Source organism: Buteo buteo, chromosome 23 (assembly GCF_964188355.1).
Source record: "Buteo buteo chromosome 23, bButBut1.hap1.1, whole genome shotgun sequence".
Taxonomy (NCBI): domain Eukaryota; kingdom Metazoa; phylum Chordata; class Aves; order Accipitriformes; family Accipitridae; genus Buteo; species Buteo buteo.
This window is the reverse complement of record NC_134193.1, coordinates 272,987-297,860: the sequence shown is the minus strand read 5'-3', so window position 1 is coordinate 297,860 and position 24,874 is coordinate 272,987. Positions and strand designations below refer to the sequence as shown.

Here is a 24,874-nt window from a genome sequence, read left to right as displayed (position 1 = left end):
TTCCGGGCACGTGACACCGGCGGAGGGCAGCGCCCCCCGGGGAAGGAAGAGAGGGGCCAGGAGGGAAGCTTTTTTCAAAATCAGTAAAACTTTATTCTATTTCCATTCTTTGCCATTAACAGAAAAAATTGGAGAAAGCAATGTTTGTTTTACAAAGATAATGCATCTCCCAGAGAAGAAAACCCTAAATTGAGAATAGAGGTAACATGAAAAAAAAATAAAACCAAACAAACAAACAAACAAAAAAAAAAACCCAAACACAGTACTGCCCTCTATTCAAAGAAAGTAACTCCTGATCTTTTTGGTTAAAGTAATACTTAGACCAATCATTCAGTTTTCTTGCTTGATAAAGTGTGACGGGGGAAATGGGGGATGGGGGGCAGGGGGAGGAGGAGGAAGGGGAAAAAAAAAAAGCACACAGACATCAACTATTTCACCTTGATGAAAGTCTCAATACAGCTATGGAAAGCCTAAGTATTTATTCTTTTACAGTACACTGGGTGCCGGCTGCAAAAAAGAAAAAAATGTATTCACTTCAGGCACAACTTCTTTCTCTTTAAATTTAAATCAGTAAAAGAAACTGGGTTTAGAAGCTGCAGTGTTCTAAGCAGCAGCAGATTTGTGCATTGTTTTAAATATATTTAAATTACCACACTGATGGCACACCTCAGCCTTATGAAATTCTGCACTGCATGTGTTTCAGAACGCTACAAAAATAAGTCAACCCCAGAAAGAGACTTTCATTGAGCTCTAACAACTTTGCTGGCTAAAGGACTCAAGTTAAATGAAATATGAAAACAGTGTAACATTTGGCCATCAACTTAAGTTATCTGAATGTTCATACAGATTTTATATAAAGTTGAACTTATTCCACCCTCATGTGGTCCTCAGAATTTGAGTGGAGCGAGCTGAAGCGAGCCTTCTGCTTCCACTTGGAAGGAAAGACATAATGCAACTGAGCACTAAGGCATAGTAATACCCTGGCCAGAATAACAAAGATAAAGCATAGATAACTGTAGTGCAGAATTCCATAAGGTCTACCAGAGTAGAGCTGTCTATAATGTTTACTCACATAGGCAATGTAGATTTGCAGTTACCAGTTGCGTTAAATGCACCATTCAAAACAAGCTTCTAAAATGTGATACTATAAGGCGCCACCTTAAGTTCTCCAGAATGCAACTGTGCATAATTTTAAAATGGTTTCATAAATTTATTTTAAACATAACATGAGAAGGTGTTAAAACTGGTGTAATAGCTTCTTAGAATTTGGAGGAAGGGATGAATAGGGAGATATTCAGTACCCTTCACCAGCCCCCACCACTCAAGTCGTACATCAGGTATGGGTTTTGTGATCAGTCTATAACACCAGCTTGACGGATCTTTCTCTCTGCACCAAATCCCTGCAAGGAAAACAAAACAAACTTTTAGCTCCAGCATCATGCTTTAAAGCAAACCTGTTCTGTTCCAACCAAGTACAGCATTAGCACATTCCCAGTTAGCCACCTCCATCTTCAGAAACAAAGACGGTAACAAAACAGGTTCTGTGGGTTGCTCTTTATAGTCCTAGATACTTCACAGATTCCAGACACTTTACTCCTTCTGCTTATCAAGCAGAACCTTATGTGAAAGCCAAGTTCAGGTAAAGGGATTTCACTTGCTATCTCTGAGAAGGGGAGCAGGATGTTTATAAATGAAAAAAAAAACAAACAACAAACCAAGATAGTCATTATGGGATAGAACACAAGCAGCAATTGGTTTCTTCTGTACTGTGTGCTCTCCTGAAACCACAGTATGCATTATTCACACAGGGTACAGCATCCTGACTTCACACAAAAATAATCTTAATCACACACACAGAGCAGGTGACTAGCTCACTATGGAATGAAAACAGACACCACATTTCAAACAGTTAAGGCTTCCAACAGAGGAAACAATATTATCTAAGTTGAAACACAAACTGCTGTTATTCTGCAAGCTAGCCTTTTATCATACATACCTTTGAGTTATCCGGTCCCCTAGGCTGACGAAGAACTGTTAGACGAGGAGCATTGGCATCATCCAGATTAATGCTCTTTAAACGATTAACAAGTCTATCAGGACGTGGAGCAGCAACAGCCTTAGCGCCTTCACTGTAACAGTCAACCATACAGAGCACTGATGACGTCCCAGAGATGGTGTAGGCTACCTAATTTATAGTCACTTTCCCCATTAAGCCATTAGCATAATCTGTCCTGTGTGAAAGCAGACCTTCTAGATGACACCACATATGTCTGCCTCAAAACCATTACTTTAAACACAGGACTCTGAAATAGCAGTAGGTCAAAACAGTATCCTCAAAAGGTTATCTTTAGTGAGTAGAAGTGTCGCATTTACTCTCATGCACACGTCAGTAGTATTTCCTACATTTCTGTTCCCTTTAACTGCAACAATAAAAGGCTTACGAGTTGCCAGTTCATAATGGCACAGCATTAACATCTCTGAAGATTACAAAACCAGAGAATTTTCAGTGAAAAAAATTAAATGTTAGCTTCCTGTTGCTGTAAAAGCACTATCTCAAGCTTAAGCAAAATCAAAATTGTGCAGTTTTCTTCAAAATGTGCAAATAGTTCAAAAGCAAAAAAAAAATTACCCACCACCATTAAGAAATGACATACCAAAAAGAAAAGAGTGTCCAACAATGTTGGTTTTGTATTTAAAAATGAAAGTTGCTCTTCAAAAAACAGGTGGAAGCACTATGTACTATGCTGGCCAGAGAGTTTAAAAAGAACAAGCTATCTGTAATTAAGAAAAGGCAAGAGTTCTGCTGCTGCACTGTACTGGACACTCTACAAGTGCTGGCAGTTCTCAGGTGAGAGGCTCTCACTGATGCCAGCTGAAATTCAGAGCTCCCATTCTAGGAACAGCTAGCTCAGTTTAGAAGCAGCACGTGCTTCACTACTGTGATGCAGACAGTGTGCCAGATTAAATCACTTTAATTCTAAATCCTCACCAGACACGCCACACATTACAGGCACTGCATTTTCCTGTGCGCTGGTTCAGGATTACCGAGAACTCCACTTCATCCCCAGCCTGTAGCTCCACACCATCCTGAACTTCTTTGACATGGAAGAAGAGCTTTTTGCTGTCACCCACTTCATAGTTAATGAAACCAAACTGAAAACCAACACATCACAAGGTTATTTCTTTCCTCTTGATCCAAACAGATGCAATGACTTACTCATTACTGCAGTTTAACTACTTTTTCTAGAAAAAAAACCTCTGAAGTGCCTAATAGAGGTGGAAATGCAATTTCTACACTGAACAGAATATGCTGTCTGTAAACAGTACTTCTGGAAGTCTAGGCACTCTTCTTGGGTTTGTAAAGTCACATTTAAACCCCAAAGTCTATAGAACAAGTTCTGAAAACTGCCAAAGTCCTGGCAGTTGTATTAAACTGAGAAGAGCGCTGCTGCATGTTCTTTTCTAAGACTCCACCTTAAAAGTTACACAGTAGAAACCCATTTTTTGATCTGTCACTGGTGTAAGAAGTCAGTTACTGCCATTTACTGTTCTACTCATGTATAAACCAGCAAAACTCATCCAGCCTCTCCATAAATGACTAGAGCTTAGTGCTGCAGAATAACTATAAAAATAGAAAGCATTCACAGCACTTTAATTCTAATCATTCTGAGATGCAACTAATGCAATGATCAGCATTCACATTTCGGGTGGACTGTAATCATTAACTGCTTAATGCTGTGAAGAAGCTTCTTCTGGAAGCAGAGTATGCGCAGTTTTGTTTCTTTTTTTGAACACCTTTTTTTTGTTTTTCAGTGCTTTGTTCAGCAGAAACTAGTTAGATCAACTTCTAGGACATCTCAAAAACAAGTGTCTTCAGAGTCAATCACAGCAGGAACTGCTGCTAGTAGTACTGGTATATCAGCATCAAACCAAGTACTGAGTTCACTCAGCCAGTACTTGAGTTACACAAACTTAATTCCCTAGAACCAGAGTACAAAGCAATCTATTTGTGCACAACAAGCTTCCTGGATTCAAGTGCTGAAGTGGGTTCTCATCTGCTCTATGCCAAGCCAAGCAGCAATTTCCTATTAACATGCATCTTGTCTTCATAGCAGCAGTCACTCACCTGATCTTTCACACATTCCACTGTGGCTCTGCGGAATGGTGTGATGTTAACAGCCATTGTCTGCCCATTTTGACCAAGAACACAGAGCTGAAACTTTACTGTCTCTCCCTTTTGAAGACAGTCACCTTTGTTTGCCATTCCAACAATTCCAAATGGATAGACCTCTCCTTTCATCTCACCTACAGGAGTAAAAAGCACAAGACAGAACTGAGAGGTATCCTTTCCTACCTGAGGGCATTCAGAATTTATTTCCAGTATTAGAAGCTGTACTCTTATGGTCAGCTTAGTAGTATGAACATTGCCTGTAGTGTGAATATAATCCTCAACACCTCTATTTACAGTTTATTAAACTTCTACGCTTCTTATGCATTTGTGAAAGAACACGTAATTTAAAAGCAAAAAATCTTACCATCCTCCATGACTTCAATCATGCCCTGGTATTCAGTTTGTGTGGGATCTACACTCCTCAAAGGACGAATTACTTTACCAGAGTAAACAGTTGGATCAGCTTCTTCGGTGATACCATTCACTGAAAAGAAACAAGACAGTGGAAGAACAGGATGTTCTAGTCACACTTTATTTTAAAAAGAATTAATAAGCGCTTCAGATTGACCAGGAGCCAATAGTTTGCACTGCAAGACACCTAAGGCAGCGCACTATCACCCAGTAAAACTGGAACAGCTTTAATACAGCAATAAGTAATGATAGCTTTTCTAACCAAGACCACACCAACACTTCAAACATGGAAGTAGAAAAATATTAGTTTCTCATGAAACTAGAGGCCATAGAACTTGAAAAGCAAATCAAAATATTTTACTTCTCTTCCACTGCATTCCCATTCCCTGCTCACTTTAATCATTCAATAATGTTTAAGTATGCTTTTTTTGCCGCCAAATTCTTAATACCCCCATCCGCATTCCTCCTGCAATTTTCCTTCTGTGAGGTAAAGCACAACTAGTGCAATTACTAATTTGTCTAATTCTGCCACTAGGTCTCTCCTTATAACTCTCCAATGGAAGAGGACAGAGTATGGTAAAGGTCCAAAGAGTTGCTACTGTCTATAGGACTGTTGGTCTGCACTTGTCTGTTCTCTGGAAACACAGGCAACAGCTTTCAGGAAACCAATGACCACCACATTAAGCATCATCCTCTTGGTTTAAGGTCCAACTGTAAATAGATTATTAACGAACTTTATCCATCAGCACCTGCCAAAAGCCTTGTAAGCAGAAAATACAAGGTATAGTCTTACCTGCATGTGTTTTGTTCACTTTTTCTGCACTAACTTTGTTTCCTTTGCCTTTTGACAAGCTGTATTCAACAGTGTCTCCAAGTTCCAGGCTATCAATATCACCACAGTATTCACTACAGGAATAGAATTATGTACAGTTTTCCTTTAGTTACATGACAACAGTGATGCTCATCCAACATTTATGTAAGTTGATCAGAAACTCTTTAAGTAGCTCAGCACCTCACATTTTCAGGAAATCCTCATTCAAGAAAGCAATGCATTTCAAATATACAATACAACTGTATTTCTTTGCCTGGGATTCAGAGGCACAGAACACCAAGACTGCTGATTAACAGAAAAGCCTGAACCAGTCCAGCAGAGATAATAAATGGAACCTGAGACACCTAAGCATATATATGTGTGTCCTGGTTTCAGCTGGGATAGAGTTAATTGTCTTCCTAGTAGCTGGTACAGTGTTATGTTTTGAGTTCAGTATGAGAAGAATGTTGATAACACACTGGTGTTTTCAGTTGTTGCTAAGTAATGTTTAGACTAAAGTCAAGGATTTTTCAGCTTCTCATGCCCAGCCAGCGAGAAAGCTGGAGGGGTACAAGAAGTTGGCACAGGACACAGCCAGGGCACCTGACCCAAACTGGCCAACAGGGTATTCCATACCATGTGAAGTCACATCTAGTATATAAACTGGGGGGAGTGGGGGTGGGGGGGAAATCGCTGCTTGGGCACTAACTGGGTGTCGATTGGCGGGTGGTGACCAATTGCACTGTGCATCATTTGTACATTTCAATCCTTTTATTACTACTGTTGTCATTTTATTAGTGTTATCATTATCATTATTAGTTTCTTCTTTTCTGTTCTATTAAACCGTTCCTATCTCAACCCACGAGTTTTACTTCTTTTCCCAATTTTCTCCCCCATCCCACTGGGCAGCGGGGTGGGGTGGGGTGGGGGGAAGTGAGTGAGCAGCTGCGTGGTGCTTAGCTGCTGGCTGGGGTTAAACCACGACAACGTGTGTTAAGTCCAAATGAGTTTAACAGTCAACCCTACGAAACCCTGCTGCTGCAACAAAACAAACACCACCACCAGCAGCAAACAAACAATAATAATAATAAAACTGTCATTCACCTGTAGTGGAAAAAGATCTCCTTATCATGATTGGCTGTTTCAATAAATCCAAAGTTATCTTTCAGGGCTGCCACGTATCCCAAAAGCCTCTTAGAGCTGTAATTGCGTCCTAGCATTCTGACAGAAACAGCTGTTTGCAGACCAGTTCTCTTCACTTCACAAACACAGAACTCGACCTGTTGAAGAGATGCATATCAATACTACATAGAAAAAACCTAAACAAACCACGACCACCAGCAAAAAGACCCCGAAACAACTCGTTTCAAAGCTGTGTAGCTCTAAACAATACCTAAGAGTAACAATACTCTCCAGGAAAGCAATTTTCTAGCCACTACTCTGCCATAAACACCTGTCAGTCATTGACATTTACTACACTCCAGAGAGTAGCAGTCACACCAGTGACTATCTGCAAGGCAAGACAGCCTCTAGCACTCAGCTTCTTTTACCTATTAAAGATGACAATCTTTCTAGTTATGTGATTCACCTCCTTTCACTACACTGCTCACTGTTGCCCCCTGGTGATAATGTACCTAGCTTCAGTCACTTGTTTCAGATTTTTAGAAACAGTAATCAGTGCCTTCCTAGCATGGCTCCTGATCACTGACAGTTTTTAGGCTGCTCTTCCAGATCTCTGAGCTCTTCTTCCCTTTCCATTGTCTCTCATGCTAATTTGCTCAGCTCATAAGGGTACACTCTCCCTCTTCAACATCCATCTCAAAGTCTCTATGCTAATCTCCTCTTGATTATTCACAAGTGGAGTCCACTGTCTTAATGATCAGAATTCCTTGTTTAAAAAGCATCATCTACATTGTAAGATGCTATTTTCATATATGTATCACCAGGTTTTAGGATATTTTTCTTAGTTATACAGAAGATTAAGCCACTAAAACCTAGGACAGAAGAAAAGAAATGGGTAACATTATGCAGATGCCTTGTCCTTCATTTGTTCTTAGAGGGAGAACAAGTCCAATAACAAGGCAAAGAGAAGCTCCCATCTCACAATGCACAGAAAAATATTTCCCAATGGTATACTTAGTTATATTGCCTTATCTCCTATCTGGGGATTAGCAGATCCTTCCACATCCTTGGCCTGGTAAGGAATGGTCAGTTTTACTCCACAGTCATCATAAACAATTATTCCATCCTCAGCTTCCTAAAAAGAAGACAGCAGAATTCAGCAATTGGTGCCTTATTTGTAAGCAAACAAGTTTACTACATACAATCCAAGCACTGCTCATTTGAGCCACAGTGGTTTTACAGTAACTGCTCAGTAACTGGTGAAAAACACACCACCACAATCAACTCTGAGTAAGAAGCTTTAAATTATACTAAACAATATTTTTAAAGAAAAAGTATTATCACCACTTCCAGTTAAGTATTTAGTGGAAGTTTAAAGTGTTCTGGCATTGTTTAAAATAGCATGACAAAACAACAAAGGTTCTCCTCTAGCCCTAGAAATTTAATTTTAACCAATTCTACCCAGCACCTGATGTAGTAGGAGGCAGAAAGAAACTTCCCATCAAGTTCCTGGAAATCATCCTCAACGTGATCATTAATGATGCTTTTATTATATTGTTTCACACAAGTTAGTTTTCACTGACAGCTGTCATTAGCTATTCAATGCAGTTCACATTTATACAGGATAAACAGTGCTTCAAGAAGCTGAATTACAGATTTTAAGTAAGCAGCCTCAGTCTCCAAAGCCAGGAATGCAGAACAGGTACTTCACAAGTAGAAGAGCAGCATTACCTTCTCTTTGCCTTTATTTGGGCTAGTGGCTTTGGCTGGAGTGGCTTCTTTGTCTATAGTGCCCACAAAACGGTGATCTGATTGGGTGTGGAAAGAAACCGTGCCCTTTGGAAGTTTTTTAATCCTTATAGCATGATTTCTTTGGGCTGACAACATATCCTGAAAAACACGATTGATCAGATTTTAGACAGGTTGCACATAATTTCTTTAAAAACTAAGATTTCATAAAAGTATTAATCTCACTTACAGGAACGACAGTAAACTCTACTTCGTCAGAAATATGGAGTTGATTTCCATCCATAATTTCACTGAAGTGGAAGAACATGCGAGCATCTCGGTCCACGCATTTAATGAAGCCAAAGCCATCTCTCATTGCTGCAATCACACCCTAAGAATAGTCAAATGTACAATTACAGTTTTACTACTAGTATGCAACACCTGTCTGCAGGTACTCCACATCTGTCTGTGGAGCACGTTAATAACAAGGCCTGAATCCTGTGAACACACTTCTTGGTTTATGCAATATGCTTCTTTGCAAACTGTAGTGCTAATGGCTATGGTCAACCTGAAATGCAAACAAGCTGTACTTACCTAGCTTCTCAACTTAATTTCTTATGATGAGTGAAGTGCAAAAGATTAATTTAAGCCATTAACAAGAAAGACTGCAGTTAAAGAACCTGACATTACTACTACACAGAGAACACAGTCTTGAAGGGGGTAACTCTTCAAATACATGCATCATCTATACAGGTATGGAATACATACATAAACACATACAAAACATACAAGAAACGATATAAACAGGAAATAAAACCAGTGGTCGGAGGGAAGTTGAAGAGAAAAGCCATCAGATTTCCAAACACAAATGGAGAAATTAAAAAGCTTTTTTACAAAGAAGTTTGTTAAAACAAGACTATCATATCCATGTGTGTCTATTATGGCAAGCATGTTACGTAGTATTTTTTGGCCTTCCTGGTAACCACTAAAAATGGAATTCTGAATGATAAACAGCACATGCTGTGCCCCATCAACTGTCAAAAAAAATTAAAATAATCCATTTGTCACCCTGAACTCTGTTAAAAAATAAATTAAAGGGGGAAAAAAAAAAGAGGCTCTATAAGGTTGCTGAAAGAGTTCATTACTCAAGTTAGGAAGAACTAGTACTAGATCATGCCAGAGGCACTGAGCAAGATAGAATTCATGAACATATTCAGTTCAGCCCAGTTACTATAGAGCCCTTAACTATGACAATGCAAAGGCACTTTCCACCTTTAGGAACATTCTTCTCTCGCATAGCTTTCACAAGCTCAGGAAAATGAGCTAACCTTTCTAGAAGCAGCCAATACTTTTCACCTCAATGACAGCTCAATTCAGGCAGGCAAATATATCCAGCCAGAGTAGAAGTCTATAGGATAGAATGCCAAAAACCAAGAGGCTGAAGCCAAAGTTCAGTGGTTTCCTTAAAGCAAAGGGTCCCTAATTCAGAGCCTATTGAAGCAACAGCATTGTAATTGGACTCCAATTGAAAAGGAAGGCAAACTTACAGTTCAGTTGGAACACAACCAACATTCCAAATTACAGAAATGGAAGATATTCTTTAATACTGATAAGCACATCCATCTTAGTCCCTGTAACCCACAAGGAGTTTTTTGTCTCTGATAAAACATAGCTCTTTACCATCCTTCTGCTGGAGCCTCAGACAGAGAGGGATTGGTCAAAAAACATGAAATCCAAAAGCTGCACACAGTACCTCCTCTGATTCTTAAGACTTCTCACTACCTGAACCAGAGTAGCCCCAGGTTCTTCCAGTTTTCCTAAGGAGTAGTTACCTATTTAGACTCAGGCATGTGAATTTTTAAACTAATAGTTCAAGATTGCATTACTTCTCTGTCTGCTGTAACCGGCTAGCAATCACCCAGAGAGGGCCAACTGAGGTTTAATTTTCTATTTACTCCGTAGTTAACTTTTTATTCTTTTAAAGGAAAGGCGCACAGCATTAATCCTGAATTTTAGACCATTTAAGCACTTTGTTTGAAGTGTACATCTGAGGACTGGATTTCAGAAAAGGCAATGGAAGACAGTAGTGATTTTTATATTACGTTACCATTTAAGACAAACCCCCCCATGTTTTAATTCCACTTCCCCTCAAGAATTAAAAACTTCTAAAGATAGATACTTGCCATTTCCCTAGTTTCATTAGTAAACTGGAAAGTATTGGGGAGAACCTCAATATTGGTGGCTCGTTCCAGTTTGTCACGTCTGTCTGTTGAAATATTGAATCGAACGTGGTCACTTTCCAGCAAGGTCACCTTGGATTTTGTATCTTTGTCTCCAAATGGAAGTTCTTTAGGAATCACAAAGTCAACTTTGATACGGCCAGGTAATGGATCACTCTAGCAGACAGAAAACCCAACACAAGTTAGTTTACCTACAAGACTCAGCGTAACTGCAGACAAGAATAGTTGGCAGAAATAGTAATATTAACGGAAGTATGGATGACACCAAATGCCCGCTGGACTCAGACCACTATGCTTCATTTCTGCCATTCCTAATTTGTAATTTACTGTCCACAGGCAAATGCAAGATGGCTTTTGTTGTTGTTTGGGTTTTTTTAAGCACCAAGCATATACTGCCAAAGAAATTAAGACTCTATTTCAAGAATTAAGTTTACAAACATAATTACAAAACTTCTAAAAGGCAGTGTCTTCCTTAAGTGTTCAAAACACACAAAAAACTCCCACCCCAAACAGTAAGACAGACGTGCCTAAAACCTTAAGGGAAGTGCTCATGTACACTTTTTCCTCAAAGCCAAACATTAAAGGTCAAGTTATCTCTCTGTCAAAAACCTCATTAACTGTTAATGCTCACAGGAATCCACAGATCAGGCTTATTCCAGCAAGTATTTTCTCCCCTTTTCCCTGTGCTTTTGCCTTAAAGATACATCCTAAACCCACAAAATTCAATGGGAAGTATTTGAAACATTAAAGAAAACAGACACCCCCAATGCACCACTACCCTAATTCTTCCTCTTTATAATCTTTAGAAAAAATTGCATACTGTGACTGCTATCAGTGTTTGTTACAAGTTAAGCCCAAGCTTACTCCTCTACTCTGACGCGATGCTTATGCAGCAGACTGTTACAGGGAAAGGGGAACATTTTTACTGTTTGACTGGAATTCAACACAATCAATACAACATTTCACATAATCTTCAGTAAATACTGAAATTCACCTGGTTTTTGCTGGGTACTTTTGGAATTACTTTGGTTACGGTTCCTTCAAAATGTTCAATGCTGATATCTTCAAAAATGACAGTTCCTTGAGGCAGCAGTCTAACATCTGTTGCAACTTCTTTACCCTAAAAGCACAAAATCAGTCAAATACTCATAGAGGAGTTAAGTAACAGACGTTTTCCAATCAACCTCCTCCCCCCCTTCTTTTTAGAAGTTAATTTGAGAAAACAGACAGCTGTCCAGTTATGCCCTAAGATCTTGTCTTCAGTTTTTACTGGATTTCATCTTACATTTCTGTCTTTGATTGTAAACTCCACATCATCACCAGGCTGTAAGGCTTCTAGGTCACCTTTAAATTCACTATAGTGAAAGAATATCTCCTTCACGACATCACCCCTCTCAATAAATCCAAAGGCTTCCTAAGAACAGAACAAAGTGTTTAATAAATTGCCTATTCTCTTAACATACCAAGACAAAATTTTACAGATTCTATGAAACACAATAAAAGACTATGACATACCAGTATAGCAGACTTATGAACGCACAGAGCTAAGACTACCACAAGAAATATATAAATGGAAGTAAACAGGACTTCCTTTGTTAAGGATGGTATTAGTATCAAAGATTAGCTCTTTAAACCGTTTCACCCAGTTTACACCCACAGCTCCAAATAGTTAAGAGCTCTTAATGCCCTAAATATATGACTTACAACACCATGTTTCGGAACAGGATTTCATTTTCAAATGAAACTTTAAAGCTAAAGCATCACTTACTTTCATGGCACAGACTACTCCTTGACAGCGGGCTTGTTTCTTTTTTAATAGCATAATGTTACGAGCACTTACAGCACCAGTACTAGAGGGAAAAAAAGTAAACAGAGCAAACCTGAAACAAGTAAAAACTGGAGCAAAAATTAAGATTATATTTCATAGTGCCATTTCAGTTCTTGGAACAGGCATAAATTCTGCCTGACTGCTGGTCCTGGTTTCAGTTGAGATGGAGTTAATTTTCTTTCTAGTAGCTAGTATAGTGTTATGTTTTGGATTTAGGATAAGAATAATGTTGATAACACACTGATGTTTTCAGTCATTGCTAAGTAGTGTTTATACTAAGTCAAGGATTTTTCAGCTTCTCATGCCCAGTCAGCAAGAAGGCTGGAGGGGCACAAGAAGTTGGGAGAGGACACAGACAGGACAGCTGACCCAAACTAGCCAAAGGGTATTCCACACCATGTAACATCACACCTAATATATAAACTGGGGGGAGTTGGCCTGGGGGGGGTGGATCCCTACTTGGGAACTAACTGGGCATCGGTTGCTGAGCACCGAGCAATTGCATTGTGCATCACTTGTTTCGTATACTCCAATTCTTTTATTATTATTGTCCTTTTATCATTGTGATATCATCTTCATTATTTCCTTCCATTCTGTCCTATTATACTGTTCTTATCTCAACCCACGGGATTTACTCCCCCCCCCCGCCCCTTCCTCTCCCCCATCCCACTAGCTGGAGGGGAAGTGAGCGAGCCACTGCATGGTGCTTAGTTGCTGGCTGGGGTTAAACCACAACACTACTAAAACAAAGTATGAAATCAGAAAAGCAATACCAACTTACTGTTTGTTTGTATCAATTACAAAGTTTATTTTATCTCCTGTTTCCAGCTGTACATTTCCTTCAACATCCTCTGGGGTGTAAGTCAGGTAAAATACTTCCTGTAAATTAAAATTGACTAATATTACTCTATTTTCAGAATAGTTGTTTCAAAGAAAGATTAACACAGTTTTGTTTAATAACAGTATCTGCTATTAAAGAAAATAATTTAGTGAGAAAAATCACAAAATGATCAAACATGGCATGCAAAAACACTCTTTCTTCCATTGTGCTGTTTTGATGAGTCTGTAACAAGCAACTTAAGTTGAAAGGTTTGTACGTGGCCATTGTTAAATGTCAATTTCTAAACTTTAAAACTTCAAGATAAGGATACATGAACATTACATAACCCAGCTTCATTAAGTTTTAAAAAAGAAAAACAACTATTTGTCTCTATATAAAGTTCTCCATAGATATAAGCAAGCAAGTAACATTTCTGTTTGTAGTAATTACCAAAGCATGCTTTTGGCCAAGAACTACAGTTCTCAGCAGTGTCAATTGCCTATGTTAAATTGCGTCAATTCTTTTGCTCATAGGCCACAGTGATGGATCAGTGAAGAGTTCAAGTAAAATACGTAAGCTTTACCCCATTACGTTCGTAGCATACACTCCCTGTTGGACTCTGACCCGGGGCAGCTGGAGATTTACTCTCTAAATTGTGAGGAACAGCACACACAACCTACCAGTCAAAAAAAAAAAAATAAATCCATTGCTAGTCATTTCAGGAGCAGCACTGTTGAATAACAAAATGAATCTCAGTATCCTCTACTATACACTCAGGGATGTACCCCTAGTGTAACTCAACAGAGAATGCCACGTTGCAAAGTTTCAATCTTACAGAACACCTGTTGACTCTAAGAACTGTTTGGAGCCAAGTAAGAGGTCAAACTAAACCTCTGAATTTTTATCAGAACAACAAAAATATATTTCAGTGTAACCGTATACTGTATGTAGTTAATATGCATGCTAAATGAATGTAGCCTTCTGTACTAGAGTAAAGGATGGAAATTATGCATGTATAGAAACAGGCACTAACTTGTCCATTTATCCGTTCTTCAGGTAGTATTTCTGGTTTTATCTTCACCAATTTAATAGCAATGGGTTTTCCAGTTCGGCGATCAGAAGACACTTCAAACTCAACATCGTCTACAAGACAATCAAACATGATAATGGCGTCAGAGTTTTGTCTGGGTTTGTTTTGTTTTGTTGGGGGTTTTGGGGGGGATGGGGGGTGTGTGTTTGTTTGAGGTTTTTTAAGATCACTAAATGTTTACATTCAACAATTTGCCACTTGTAGCCAAACACAACAAAGTAAAACTCGGGTGCTTTTGTTACCAAGAAAGGACATTATGTGCAAATATTTCTCTAGTTATTCTGCTTATTCACTTTTGTTGCTAATGAACTATTCTGTCATAATGGCTTGCCCCTCAATAATTCCCTGCCACGCTCACTATACAGCGGACTTCACACTGAAGTTCAAACATAACATATGCCATTCAACAGTTTAGAAACTTCACTGCCACATTAATTAGTAGCATGAAATAGCAGCCTCCCCAGTCTGAAAAACAATAGGCCATCTTCAAACTAATTCTAAAAAAAGAAATGCTGAGTACATGAAGTATATTCTTCCACAGTCTTCCACAGATGGAAGCACTTGCCTTCATCTCAGTTATAGAAGTTTGACCTAAAGCCACACCTTTTCCAGAATGGCCACAACTGTATTCATATAAGCTGCACAAAGCTTAAATGCTGTAAAGGTCTCTCATTAGAAGTGACAAATTATTAATTCAGTTGTCTCCTTAGCCCACCAGAAGCAACAGCACACATCTGTTCATGCCACAAGATAAAAGGATTTTCTACGGCAAGTGAAAGAGACTGGTCTTCACTCAGTCAAGAAGCTCTGAAAGTTGCCTAATTACCTCCTACTTTGAGCTCCTGCAAGTTGCCATTATACTGTGAACAGTGGAAGAACAGTCTAGCTTGCCGTTCTGAACACTGAATGAATCCATAAGAGGTCAGCAGTTTTTCTATAACCCCAGTCTCACGCAGCGCTGCCGAAGTACCATTGGGGTACCCGTTGTGTCCATTGTTGTGGAGCAGGTTTGGGTCAAAGCTCATCTGTTTAAAAGAAAGCATAGGGGGAAAAAAACCACAAAAACCACTCTACTTAAAATAAGTTTCCTTTCTCCATGCCCATATAACAGAATAACAAACACAAAGAGCTTGTGGAAGTTACTGTAACAAGCAAATTCTAACCATTTTTAAAATAGAGTAAGAACACCAAAATAGTTAAGCTTTTGTAAAACAATAATCCTTAAAATTTAGACAGGCAACATATTTACAAAATAGGCTAGAAATACAACACCAAAATAAAGCTTGCTTAGACCAAAACAAACTTCTGACTTTCTTAAGTATTATACCTCAAAGTACTCCCGCATTCACTATTTCACACCAGAGCCCGAAAATATCTCAATTATCTGCTCTTCCAAATTAAACAGGCAATTAGGAAAATGCAACTGTTATGAACCAATAGAATTAGGTTCACATCCCTGCAAAGTTTGTCCCTAGTTTGCCTGTTAAGTCTTTCACACTAAAAAAATCATTTTAAGTATTTAAACATTTTTGCATAGTTATGGAATTAATGCCCAGAATTAAACTAACATTTCTGTGGCATAGGAACTCAAGTGCTAGAGAGACTGAGAAAACTTGAAAACAGCATTAAACTTAAAAAGTTAAAGCCATAATGAACTGTTAAATTAACTCACATCCCTGAAAATTTTTTTTTTTTTGGGGGGGGGGGGGGCGGGGGTAGGGTATCTTTTCTTTTCAAGGCACAGACTCAACCTTGAAATATTGACAAGTCCCTTTACTAACTCATCGGCTTTTTGATGTGCAAGTCTCATTTTTAAAGGAAGCCACTTCTATTTACAGGTTAGCAATTAAATGAACTGAAGTGTATTACACCCCATTAAACACTGTAATTCAAGAAAGACTACTGAAGCAACCCTCTTCCCTCCCCAAACAGTCAATATGCATCTTTATAAAATACAGTATTGGAGGCTTTTATTTGCTGCAGTTTCCAGAGTATTTATTTTGGAAACAGAACAAGATTGTATCTATTCTCTGTTTTCTTGTTGCATCAAGCAGAAGAGATTCAAAATTAGTCAGCAATATGTTTAGTGGAGATAAAAGACAACTTGTAAAATGGTCCTGCTTCTTACTCTAATACAGACATCGAGTTATTCAATGTATTAAAAGGTATAGTTACAGCATGTCTGATTAGGCTGTTTGGAAATCAGTTTAAAAGTGATCAGAGCACTGAAAAACACCTGCTGTGGAGTTCTTGGGCAGAAATCTTTATATTTTGTTAAGCGAGACTGACATTAAAAAAATACATTAGGAACAACCGCAAGAAATAAGGATTGACAGAGTTCTGACCTCCAAGATAAAAAGGAAAACATCAGTCCTCACACCATTGTACACAGCAACTTCTCAAAAGCAGTTAGCCTTCAACCATTCATCTCAAATGATTCTAAAAAAGATGCTGGTACTGGTTAATGGTGAAACTGTTAAGCATAACCCACACTGGTTTATTTTTCCTGGAACATTTCCACCTTCATGCTATGGCTTACATGTTATTTAATTAGACTTTCATGCAAAGCGGATGTCATACCAGAACCTAAAGGGTATTTTCACACATTTCATTTTGCAGGAGGAAGTGATGTTTTGATGTCAGAATTTCTAAAAAAGTTTCAAGAAAAATACCAAAACTGGTACTTCATAATTGCTTGGGAAAAGACCAAATGCTTCATATTTGTTGAAAAATTGTTGATACTAAGAACATTAAGAAGTGAAAGTATATTCACAGGGTAACCAACCCTGTGAATTCCTGTGCTACTAAAACATGTTGACATTGCTGCCCTGACCTACAGTCCTCAGACACAAGGGAGTCCCCTGCTGTTTCAGACCCACATGTGGTAGATGTAGATGAACTAAAATACAAAGAAGAGAAATTGGGGGAGCTACAGGAGTAGGGAAAAGTATCTCATGACACTGAATAATGGTTCTCCATCTCATACAGCTGTGATAGCACAGTACAGTGTCAGGGGACTACAGAACTGGTCAGTAGTTATGAAGTACAGTGTTAACCACCCCCAAGCTCTTTAAAAATTCAGTGAACTAGTAAATCTGTTCTGATATAATTTCTGTAACATGCACTACTTATTTTCTTGTTTTACACCTCATTTTTGTTTCCATTTTTTATAATAAGTAACAGTAGTATGGCCAACTGTTGCACAAAAGCTGCAAGTCTCAATAAGAAAATGCTCCAGAGGCAAAGATGCGCACATACACCCCCCAATGCAGAAATGGCTGCAAAGGCTGTATGTTCTCTTAAGCTATATTAAAGACAACTACTAAAAGCCTAATTTTGAGTCTCTCTCAGTACTGTGCTTCTTCCCACATGCTATAAACTCCTGCAAGGAAAGGACTACCTTACTACCCAGCTTCCCCTCTCACACTTTAAAGGGAGGGTTCAAAAAGTTGAATGAAAAAGTTGAATGAAGGGGTTAATATATAAGCTAATGAACTAGAAACTAATAACTTCACATAACTGACAGAGGTCTTGGTATGGTTATCAGAGCACAAGTATTTAATTAGTATATTGATTCAGATGTAATCTTAGCTCCATCGTATTAGTATTTGTCCAAACCTTTGAGTCCCAAGCCTGGTAATATACGATGCTATATAGCAGTTCCTGTATGTAAGCCGATTAAGTTGAAGAAAGTTACATATGGGAAAACTTAACTCTCTAAGAACATTTGAGCTTCCTCTCTCATTGCATTCACTAGTAATTTTCCATGCCTTGTGAGTTTTCCTTTGTCAAGAAGAAAAAGTAAAGGTGAGACCAAACTCAGAGGTCTACCAAACTCAGAGGTGTACAAACACCTGAAGGTCCCCATTACAATAAATAAAAGTTACAGATGATGATCATCCCCCTGCGTTGCACCCTTGAGGCAACTCCCAGAGGACCTGCAACCTAGAACCAACTTAATTTGTAATTGTTTTAATCCTTTTCTACTTTAACTAACGTCATGTACAGTAATTTTGCTACCAGCTTTAGAAATGCGTCTGTTCAGGCACATTTGACACTGTCAAAACTTTGGGAGAATGAAAATACTCTATTTCAACACAGAACCATAGCACCAGCGCAAGAAAACCTTACAATACGGTAGTTTACAAATATCAAGCAAAGTATGTAACTACTATGTAAACAGCTGGTTCACAGCCAGGTTAAATATAAATTTTATTGCCAGCATATTCAGATGGATAGCCTCCATACTGTCCCAAAATTAAGTGACAAACTGCATTACATAAGGTCTTCTAGAAAAAGACAAATAAACAGAAAGATGCAGTATTGTCTGTTAGAGTGGCATGATAAGCCACAGTACAAGGGACAAGCAGTTACTCAATCTCTTAATTTTAATCAATACTTCCCTCATTCTACAATTACAAAAACTCAAGTATCAGGATACCCTACAACTGGCATAAATGAATACTCTTACATGTTCAAGTAAGCCCTAAAATACTAACATATCAAAAAATAGCGACTCAGAGAACATGACCTCCAGCAGAGACCCCTGAAGAACTCTAGTCTATCCTCCTCCTCCTCCTCAAAGGCCTCTTGCCAACAACAAAGGCAGACATGCCTTTGTCTAGCTGAGTCTTGAAAACCTCCAATGGCAGAGGTTCCACCACCTTTCTGGGTTAACTGTTGCAGTGCTGTGCTACTCTCCTAGTAAAGATGTCTTTCCCTCATGTCCAGCCTGAACTGCTCAAGGGACAAAAGCCATGGGAGGTGCATCTTTTTTACGCAGTGGATTATGTTTAAAGGACACATTTTCTCAAATTATCTAACAAAAAAAGCACTATACAAAACTGCTAAGAGTTACAGACTAGTTCCTGTCAGCATCACATCCAATGTATAAACACTCATCTTTTGAGGAAGGCAACCCCTAGGACATTCCATACACAAGAAGATGCCCTTGTGGAAAGGCATCAGCTGAAGTGTTTGATTTTAAGCCACCCTAGAGTTTGAAATACTTTTCAAAAACAAATTGATCCTGCAAGTAAGGTGGCTGGGGGAAGGGAAAATGATATTTTATTATACTTTTTCCCAGGAGAATAATAGGCAAGACCATTAACCCATGCTGAAAGCTCAAATGAGTGACACAAATGTTTTTTGTGAGCCATTAACAAAATGGCCACTTCACATCTGTGATACAAGGTAAGTACACAAACACACGTACACCCCTGCCACAGACATTAAGTAGTAGACTAAAGGCAATACTACTAAAGGTACATAAGATACTGAAAATGACAAAAATCTACCTAAAAATCAAGTTCAGAACTGCCTATCCTGGGGTTAGAAAACCACTCTGTTATAATCTCTTGCTCAAAGACTACCATTGCATGATACCATTTGAACAGTTTGACTTTAAAGGAGTATTAGCAGTACAGCACAAAGAACTCAATCATCTAAAGCCTGGCAACTGAAGTTCAAAGACACACTCCTCAGGGTGGCACTAAAATTTGCTGTAGAGAGAAGGATACGTTATAATATTGGCAGTCTTTCTAGATGCTTGTCATATTCCTACACCTGTTCAAACACAACGTTGTAACAGAGCGTTAACAAAAATCAAACACAATGTCCATTTATACATGTCACCAGGAGTATCGACATAAAACTGTTCTTTAAGAAACTTCTAGTAATAGGCCACAACCTATCAATGCACAAACAAAACTTGCTCGGACCTACAATATAATGGTTATATACTGGACCACGATGACTACCTGGCTGTGCTGTCCACTGCCAACAGTTCACTCCCAGCATTGACTTTTAATACAGCTAATCTGTCAGTTTACAAGAATAAGAACTATGAACCCCACAAATACAAGTACTCAGAAGAAGGAAAAAAAAAAAACCAAACCAAAAACCCACAACCCTGTGCAGTAAGACTTAAAGAAGCCTAACCAGAGGTTATTTCGAAAAAAAAAAAAAAAAAAAAAAAGAAAGAAAGGATTGGAACCACAACACTACTGTTACTGGAAGAGAGAAACATTAACAACCAGCTCCCTAGGGTTGTAAGTATTGTTAAATAGAACCATACTGCATGTTGTATTAATTCATCACACTACTACTGTACCAAAGTAACAGCAAAGAATTGAGAAAAAAAACCTAACAAAACCCACACCCTTCTGTTGACAACTTGTTTCCTATTAAGTTTAGGAATATATGTAACTCTTTATATAACACATGCACTAACCTCGCAGTGATATTCAAATATTGCACTTTCAGTAGTATTAGCCGATTCTTCTGTTCAGCACAAGTTTCTAATGATGAAGACTGCTATTATTAAAAAAAAGAGAGAGAAAGAGAGAGAGAGAGAAAGAAAAAAGATAGCAAGAGAACGTGATCTATCAAGCTAATAGAGAATACAAGTGCTGCTGCCCTGGGCAGTTTCAATGCAGCACTGGAGAAAACAAAGACTACTAGCAGCGTTGGGACGTGCTCTTTTGAAGCTGTTGAGTAGGCACAAACTTCTTGATTCAGATCAAGCCTTGTATCTTCAGTGTAAGTTTCCTCTTCTTTGGTCTTGAGTTGTTGTTACGATGTGGTATATTCTTTTCCTGATCTGAACTTGAAGCAGCAGTTTCAGGTGGTAAATTCTGTTCTGTTCCACTTCATACTGGAGAAAGGAAAAAAAGACACACAGTAAGTATCACTTTAAAAGAAATCATACATCAGTCCTAGGTGTTCTGACAAACAGGTGCATTTCTTCTACCTTAATACTGCAGGTTTGATCCATGCTAGGAAAGACTGTTTTACAGATATATTTGGCATTCCCATTTTCAGTTTTGTTTTCCAAGAAACACTACCTCCAAGCCAGTGATATGGTTATTTCCAATTTTAAACCCTTCAGATACAGTTAGGCATTTCAGTAAAGGTCCCAGTTTGCACAATTAAAACAGCAACTTCATTTTGATGAATAGCAACATCATTTAATGCAAGTCTTAGTCCTCCTATCAATAACTTTATATGGGTGTTGCCTCATAATTTAATTTATAAGTGCTTGCACAGACCTTCAGAGTAGCAATAGAGTGTATGCGTGTGTGTGAATTAGAATTTCCTGGTAATTTTTGTTCCAAAAGGTAAGTCAAGGACTAGCAATATCAGAAGCACCTTTAGCTTTGTATAAAAATAAACTTCTCAATTATATGTACAGATGCTGCATGCCTGTTCTACACAGACCATACGCACCCTGGCATAGCATGTAAAATAAGCGCAGAGCCACTCTCTGGACTTCTTCAAAGTGTTTGCAAAATGTTGATTATATTATTAATAATACTTGTGTTGATAACATAACAGAGAAGCCTCTCTGCAACAGTAACTTGATAGTAATTCTCTCCTAAAGTTTTGCAGTACCACTTGGTGTTTTAATGAGAAAGCGGTTTAGACAAACTGCCACCTATCACATAAAACTGAAACCTTACAGAAACAGAATTTTTGAAGAGAAATAAAATAAAGTTTTGATTTGAGTTTGTGGCTTACTCAGTAGATAAAGGAAAAAAAAAACCAGGGAGGAGATTTTTGTGCACAGAAGCTGGTAAGAAGCAACACAGCTATGAATCTATGGATAAACGAGCATGTTATGCAGTAATTTAAAGGCATGAAGCATCAGAGCACAGCTCTTCCCCAAGTCGTTCCACAAGTCCCACACCAAATGAGCAAAAATATGGACAAAGCCTATTTCTCCACTGTAGCGGGAAAGAGAATTTCATAATTTACATTGAGCTTTGAATTCCCTTTAGTGAATTTGAATGAGTCAACTTAAGTGACTGAAACATGAATGCAAAGACATTTAACTCTCAACACAGTGAAAATGCTGACTGCAGTCAGCTATTACAAATAAGAATTCTAAACTCCAAAAGCACACAATAGCTGTAGGCAAACTCATCAACCAGTTTTCACAGAAGTATGTATTTGAATGGCCTCTCCTCCAGATGAAGCATCTTCCTCTAGTCACCACTCCAAAAAACTTTCAGCTGAAGTTAAGTTTTCTTGTCAGACCATTACACATACATGAATGAGACTAAATATAAAACTGGATGAGGGCAGTACAAACCAGTATCTGGTATGAAAGGTTTGCAGTGAAAGATTCAATTATAAAAAAATATAAATCAGAAGACACAAAGCTATTGCAAGAACAACAGGATCGCTAGACTTTTCACCTAGCTTTGTATTAGATTCAGGCAACCGTTACCAAAATCTCTTTCAGGATACTAATATTTTTTGGACAGCATTTCAGATCTCAAATGAACATCCCCCCAACCAAGTTCAGAAGAAATGAAGCAAGCATACACTGTATCACAGGAACTACACAGAGACACTTCCATCTAATTAAGACTAATATTATTAGAGCTCTACCTTGTATCATATTACATTTCTCATTTTCCTGGGCATAGACTATATTACATTTTCATAGAATAATCAAAACACCTTTCTGCCCAAAGACAACTAACACTAATTTTGTCAGGTAATGGAATAAGGTATAAGCTTTTCCCTTAAAAGCCAGTTTGATGTGGTAACTAGATTGGTTGACTACACTTAAGTTATTAAAAAAAATATGGGGCTGTCAAGCAAGCATAACTCAAGTAAAAAAAAAAAATCTCACTGTGTGTGTCTGCCTCAAATTCTTTACTTTTTAATTCAGCTACTATAAATACTCCTCCAAATGGTAAACACCCTAAGCAGCTGCCCAGCCCCAAGTCACGCTGGGTTCTCCATTTGTATATTTACAGCTGAAAGGATTAATGCAAAGACAGGGAAGACCTGCACAAGTCCTATTCTTGAAATCTTTCAGGTGCAGGCTCTGCTAAATGACAGTAAGTCACATAAAGCTGTCCACAGCTAGAAACCCATCTATTCAGCCTAACAGCAGAACGTGCTGGCTTACAAACACTGTTTTGTTTCCCATTTTCTTTACAAAAAGAGCTAACTGCAAGAACATGCATTTTTACAGGATTAGAACATGTGCTTCTAGAAATAGCCATCTCTTACATAACTAAGATCAAATTTAATAAAAAAATAAAGCTTTATATTTTCAGTATGTATGCACAAAACAGCTACTCCGTATCTTTTCCAATGAATATCGGAAAGCAGTACCAAACACTAGCTCTTGAGCCAATCCATGACAGCTACGAGATCAGCTACCAACATTCACTATGTTAGTGAAGTCAGTTTTACATCAAAAAATACATCTACGGGGGAAAAAAAAAGTTAAGGAACTTCCAAGGACATCTGTAAAGGCATATATACCTGCAGAATACTAAAAAAAAAACAACCCACAACCGCAACACCAAAAATCCGCTTCCTTTTAACGGGTCCGGAGTCTGGGAAAGAGCCCCGCGCTCGTTACTCATCCAGAGGACAGAAAACCGGACCCGGACCGACAGAGACTCGCCGCAGCCGTCAGGAGGGGGCCTGCGGCGCGGCGAGCTCCGAGCGCGGCCCTCTTCGCTGCGCTGCAGCAAGATGGTGGCCGCCGAGCGGAGTCGCGGGCCCCGCCGAGGGGCGGTGCCAGAAGCCCCAGCCAGCCGCGCGCCGAGCGGGGGCTGCCGTCTGCGGGAGGCGGCCGGCCGCGGCCTACGCTATGACAGCGCAAAGGCCGGCAAGGGGCCGCGCCGGGCGCCGCCGCCTCCCGGCGCGGGGGAAGGGCCGGCTCGGCGGAGGGAGTGGCCGCCCCGCCGCCCTCCCCGCACACAAAGGGGGGGGGGGATGGCGGCCGCTCCCCCGCACACAAAGGGACGGGGGCCTAGCCCCTGCGCCGGGTGGGGCTGCGCGCGCGCGCTGCACGCCGGGAGCCGCCGTCCGCCGCCACCCCTCCCCGGCGGCCGCGCCAGCCCGTCCCCAGGAGCCCCCAGCGCCGCGGCCCCGCCCAGGGCCTGCCGGGACCCGTAGTCCGTCGTCCCCCCGTCCTCGTCGTTCCCCCCCACCCACCGGCGCCGCCACCCCCGGCCAGCCCGGCGGCCCGCAGGCCCCAGCGAGCCCCGCGGTCCGCCGGCCCGCGCGGCCCGCCGGGAAAGCGAGTCCCGGCGTCGCGGCGGCCCCGCCTCCGCTGCCGGGCGGCACTCCAGCCCCCAAGAGCCCCGGCGGCAGGGCGTCTGCCCGCGGGACGCCGGGAAGCGTAGTGCGCACGCCGCCACGGCCCAGCGGCGTCCCGTCCCCAGGAGCGACGGCCTACCGGGCGGGCGGCGGCCTACCGGGCGGGCGTCCGCCCTCCTCCCCCCGCCCCGCACGCCGCGCGGCCGGGGCGGGGGGCGCCCCGGCCCCTTCGCCTCGCCGAGACGAGAGGCGGGCGGGAGGCGGGCCCGGCGGTGCCCTCTGCCTCCTTCGCCGGCTACCCGGGGGCCCCGGCGCCCCCTCGCTCGCGCGGGCGCCGCCGGGGCCGCGGCGGGAGCCGCCGAAGCCCGCCGTCCGGCGTACTCACCCCAACAGCTCAGCGCCCCCGCTCCAGCGCCGCCATGAGCAGCACGGCACAGCACGTAGGAATAAATCCCGGCCTCTCGCGAGAGCGCCGGGGCGGAGCCGCGCCTGCGCCCAGAGGACCCCAGTGGCTGCGCGGCGCGCACGCGCGCCTGGCCGGGGGCGGGGGCGCGCGCGCGGCTCTCCCCGCCGGCGCGAAGC

General features: G+C 40.5%; 1 protein-coding gene across 3 annotated transcripts; it reads right to left on the bottom strand.

The window, feature by feature from the left end:
* Nucleotides 1–68: 68 nt before the first annotated feature.
* On the bottom strand, nucleotides 69–24,767 carry CSDE1 (cold shock domain containing E1). 3 transcript variants are annotated; one of them, XM_075055141.1, is made up of 20 exons: nucleotides 24,678–24,767; nucleotides 20,454–20,876; nucleotides 15,048–15,246; nucleotides 14,165–14,274; nucleotides 13,715–13,807; nucleotides 13,093–13,190; nucleotides 12,252–12,333; nucleotides 11,769–11,897; nucleotides 11,478–11,603; nucleotides 10,427–10,639; nucleotides 8,494–8,634; nucleotides 8,247–8,405; nucleotides 7,543–7,650; nucleotides 6,498–6,673; nucleotides 5,376–5,488; nucleotides 4,536–4,655; nucleotides 4,127–4,305; nucleotides 2,990–3,153; nucleotides 1,997–2,129; nucleotides 69–1,400 (listed from the first exon to the last, which is right to left on the bottom strand). In XM_075055141.1, exons 3-20 carry the CDS (start codon nucleotides 15,244–15,246, stop codon nucleotides 1,353–1,355), a joined length of 2,391 nt encoding a protein of 796 aa, XP_074911242.1. In that variant the 5' UTR covers nucleotides 20,454–20,876; nucleotides 24,678–24,767; the 3' UTR covers nucleotides 69–1,352. The 3 variants fall into 3 exon arrangements, with proteins under 3 accessions (XP_074911242.1, XP_074911243.1, XP_074911244.1); XM_075055142.1 differs by lacking the exon at nucleotides 24,678–24,767 and adding an exon at nucleotides 23,507–23,724; XM_075055143.1 differs by lacking the exon at nucleotides 13,715–13,807.
* Nucleotides 24,768–24,874: the final 107 nt, after the last annotated feature.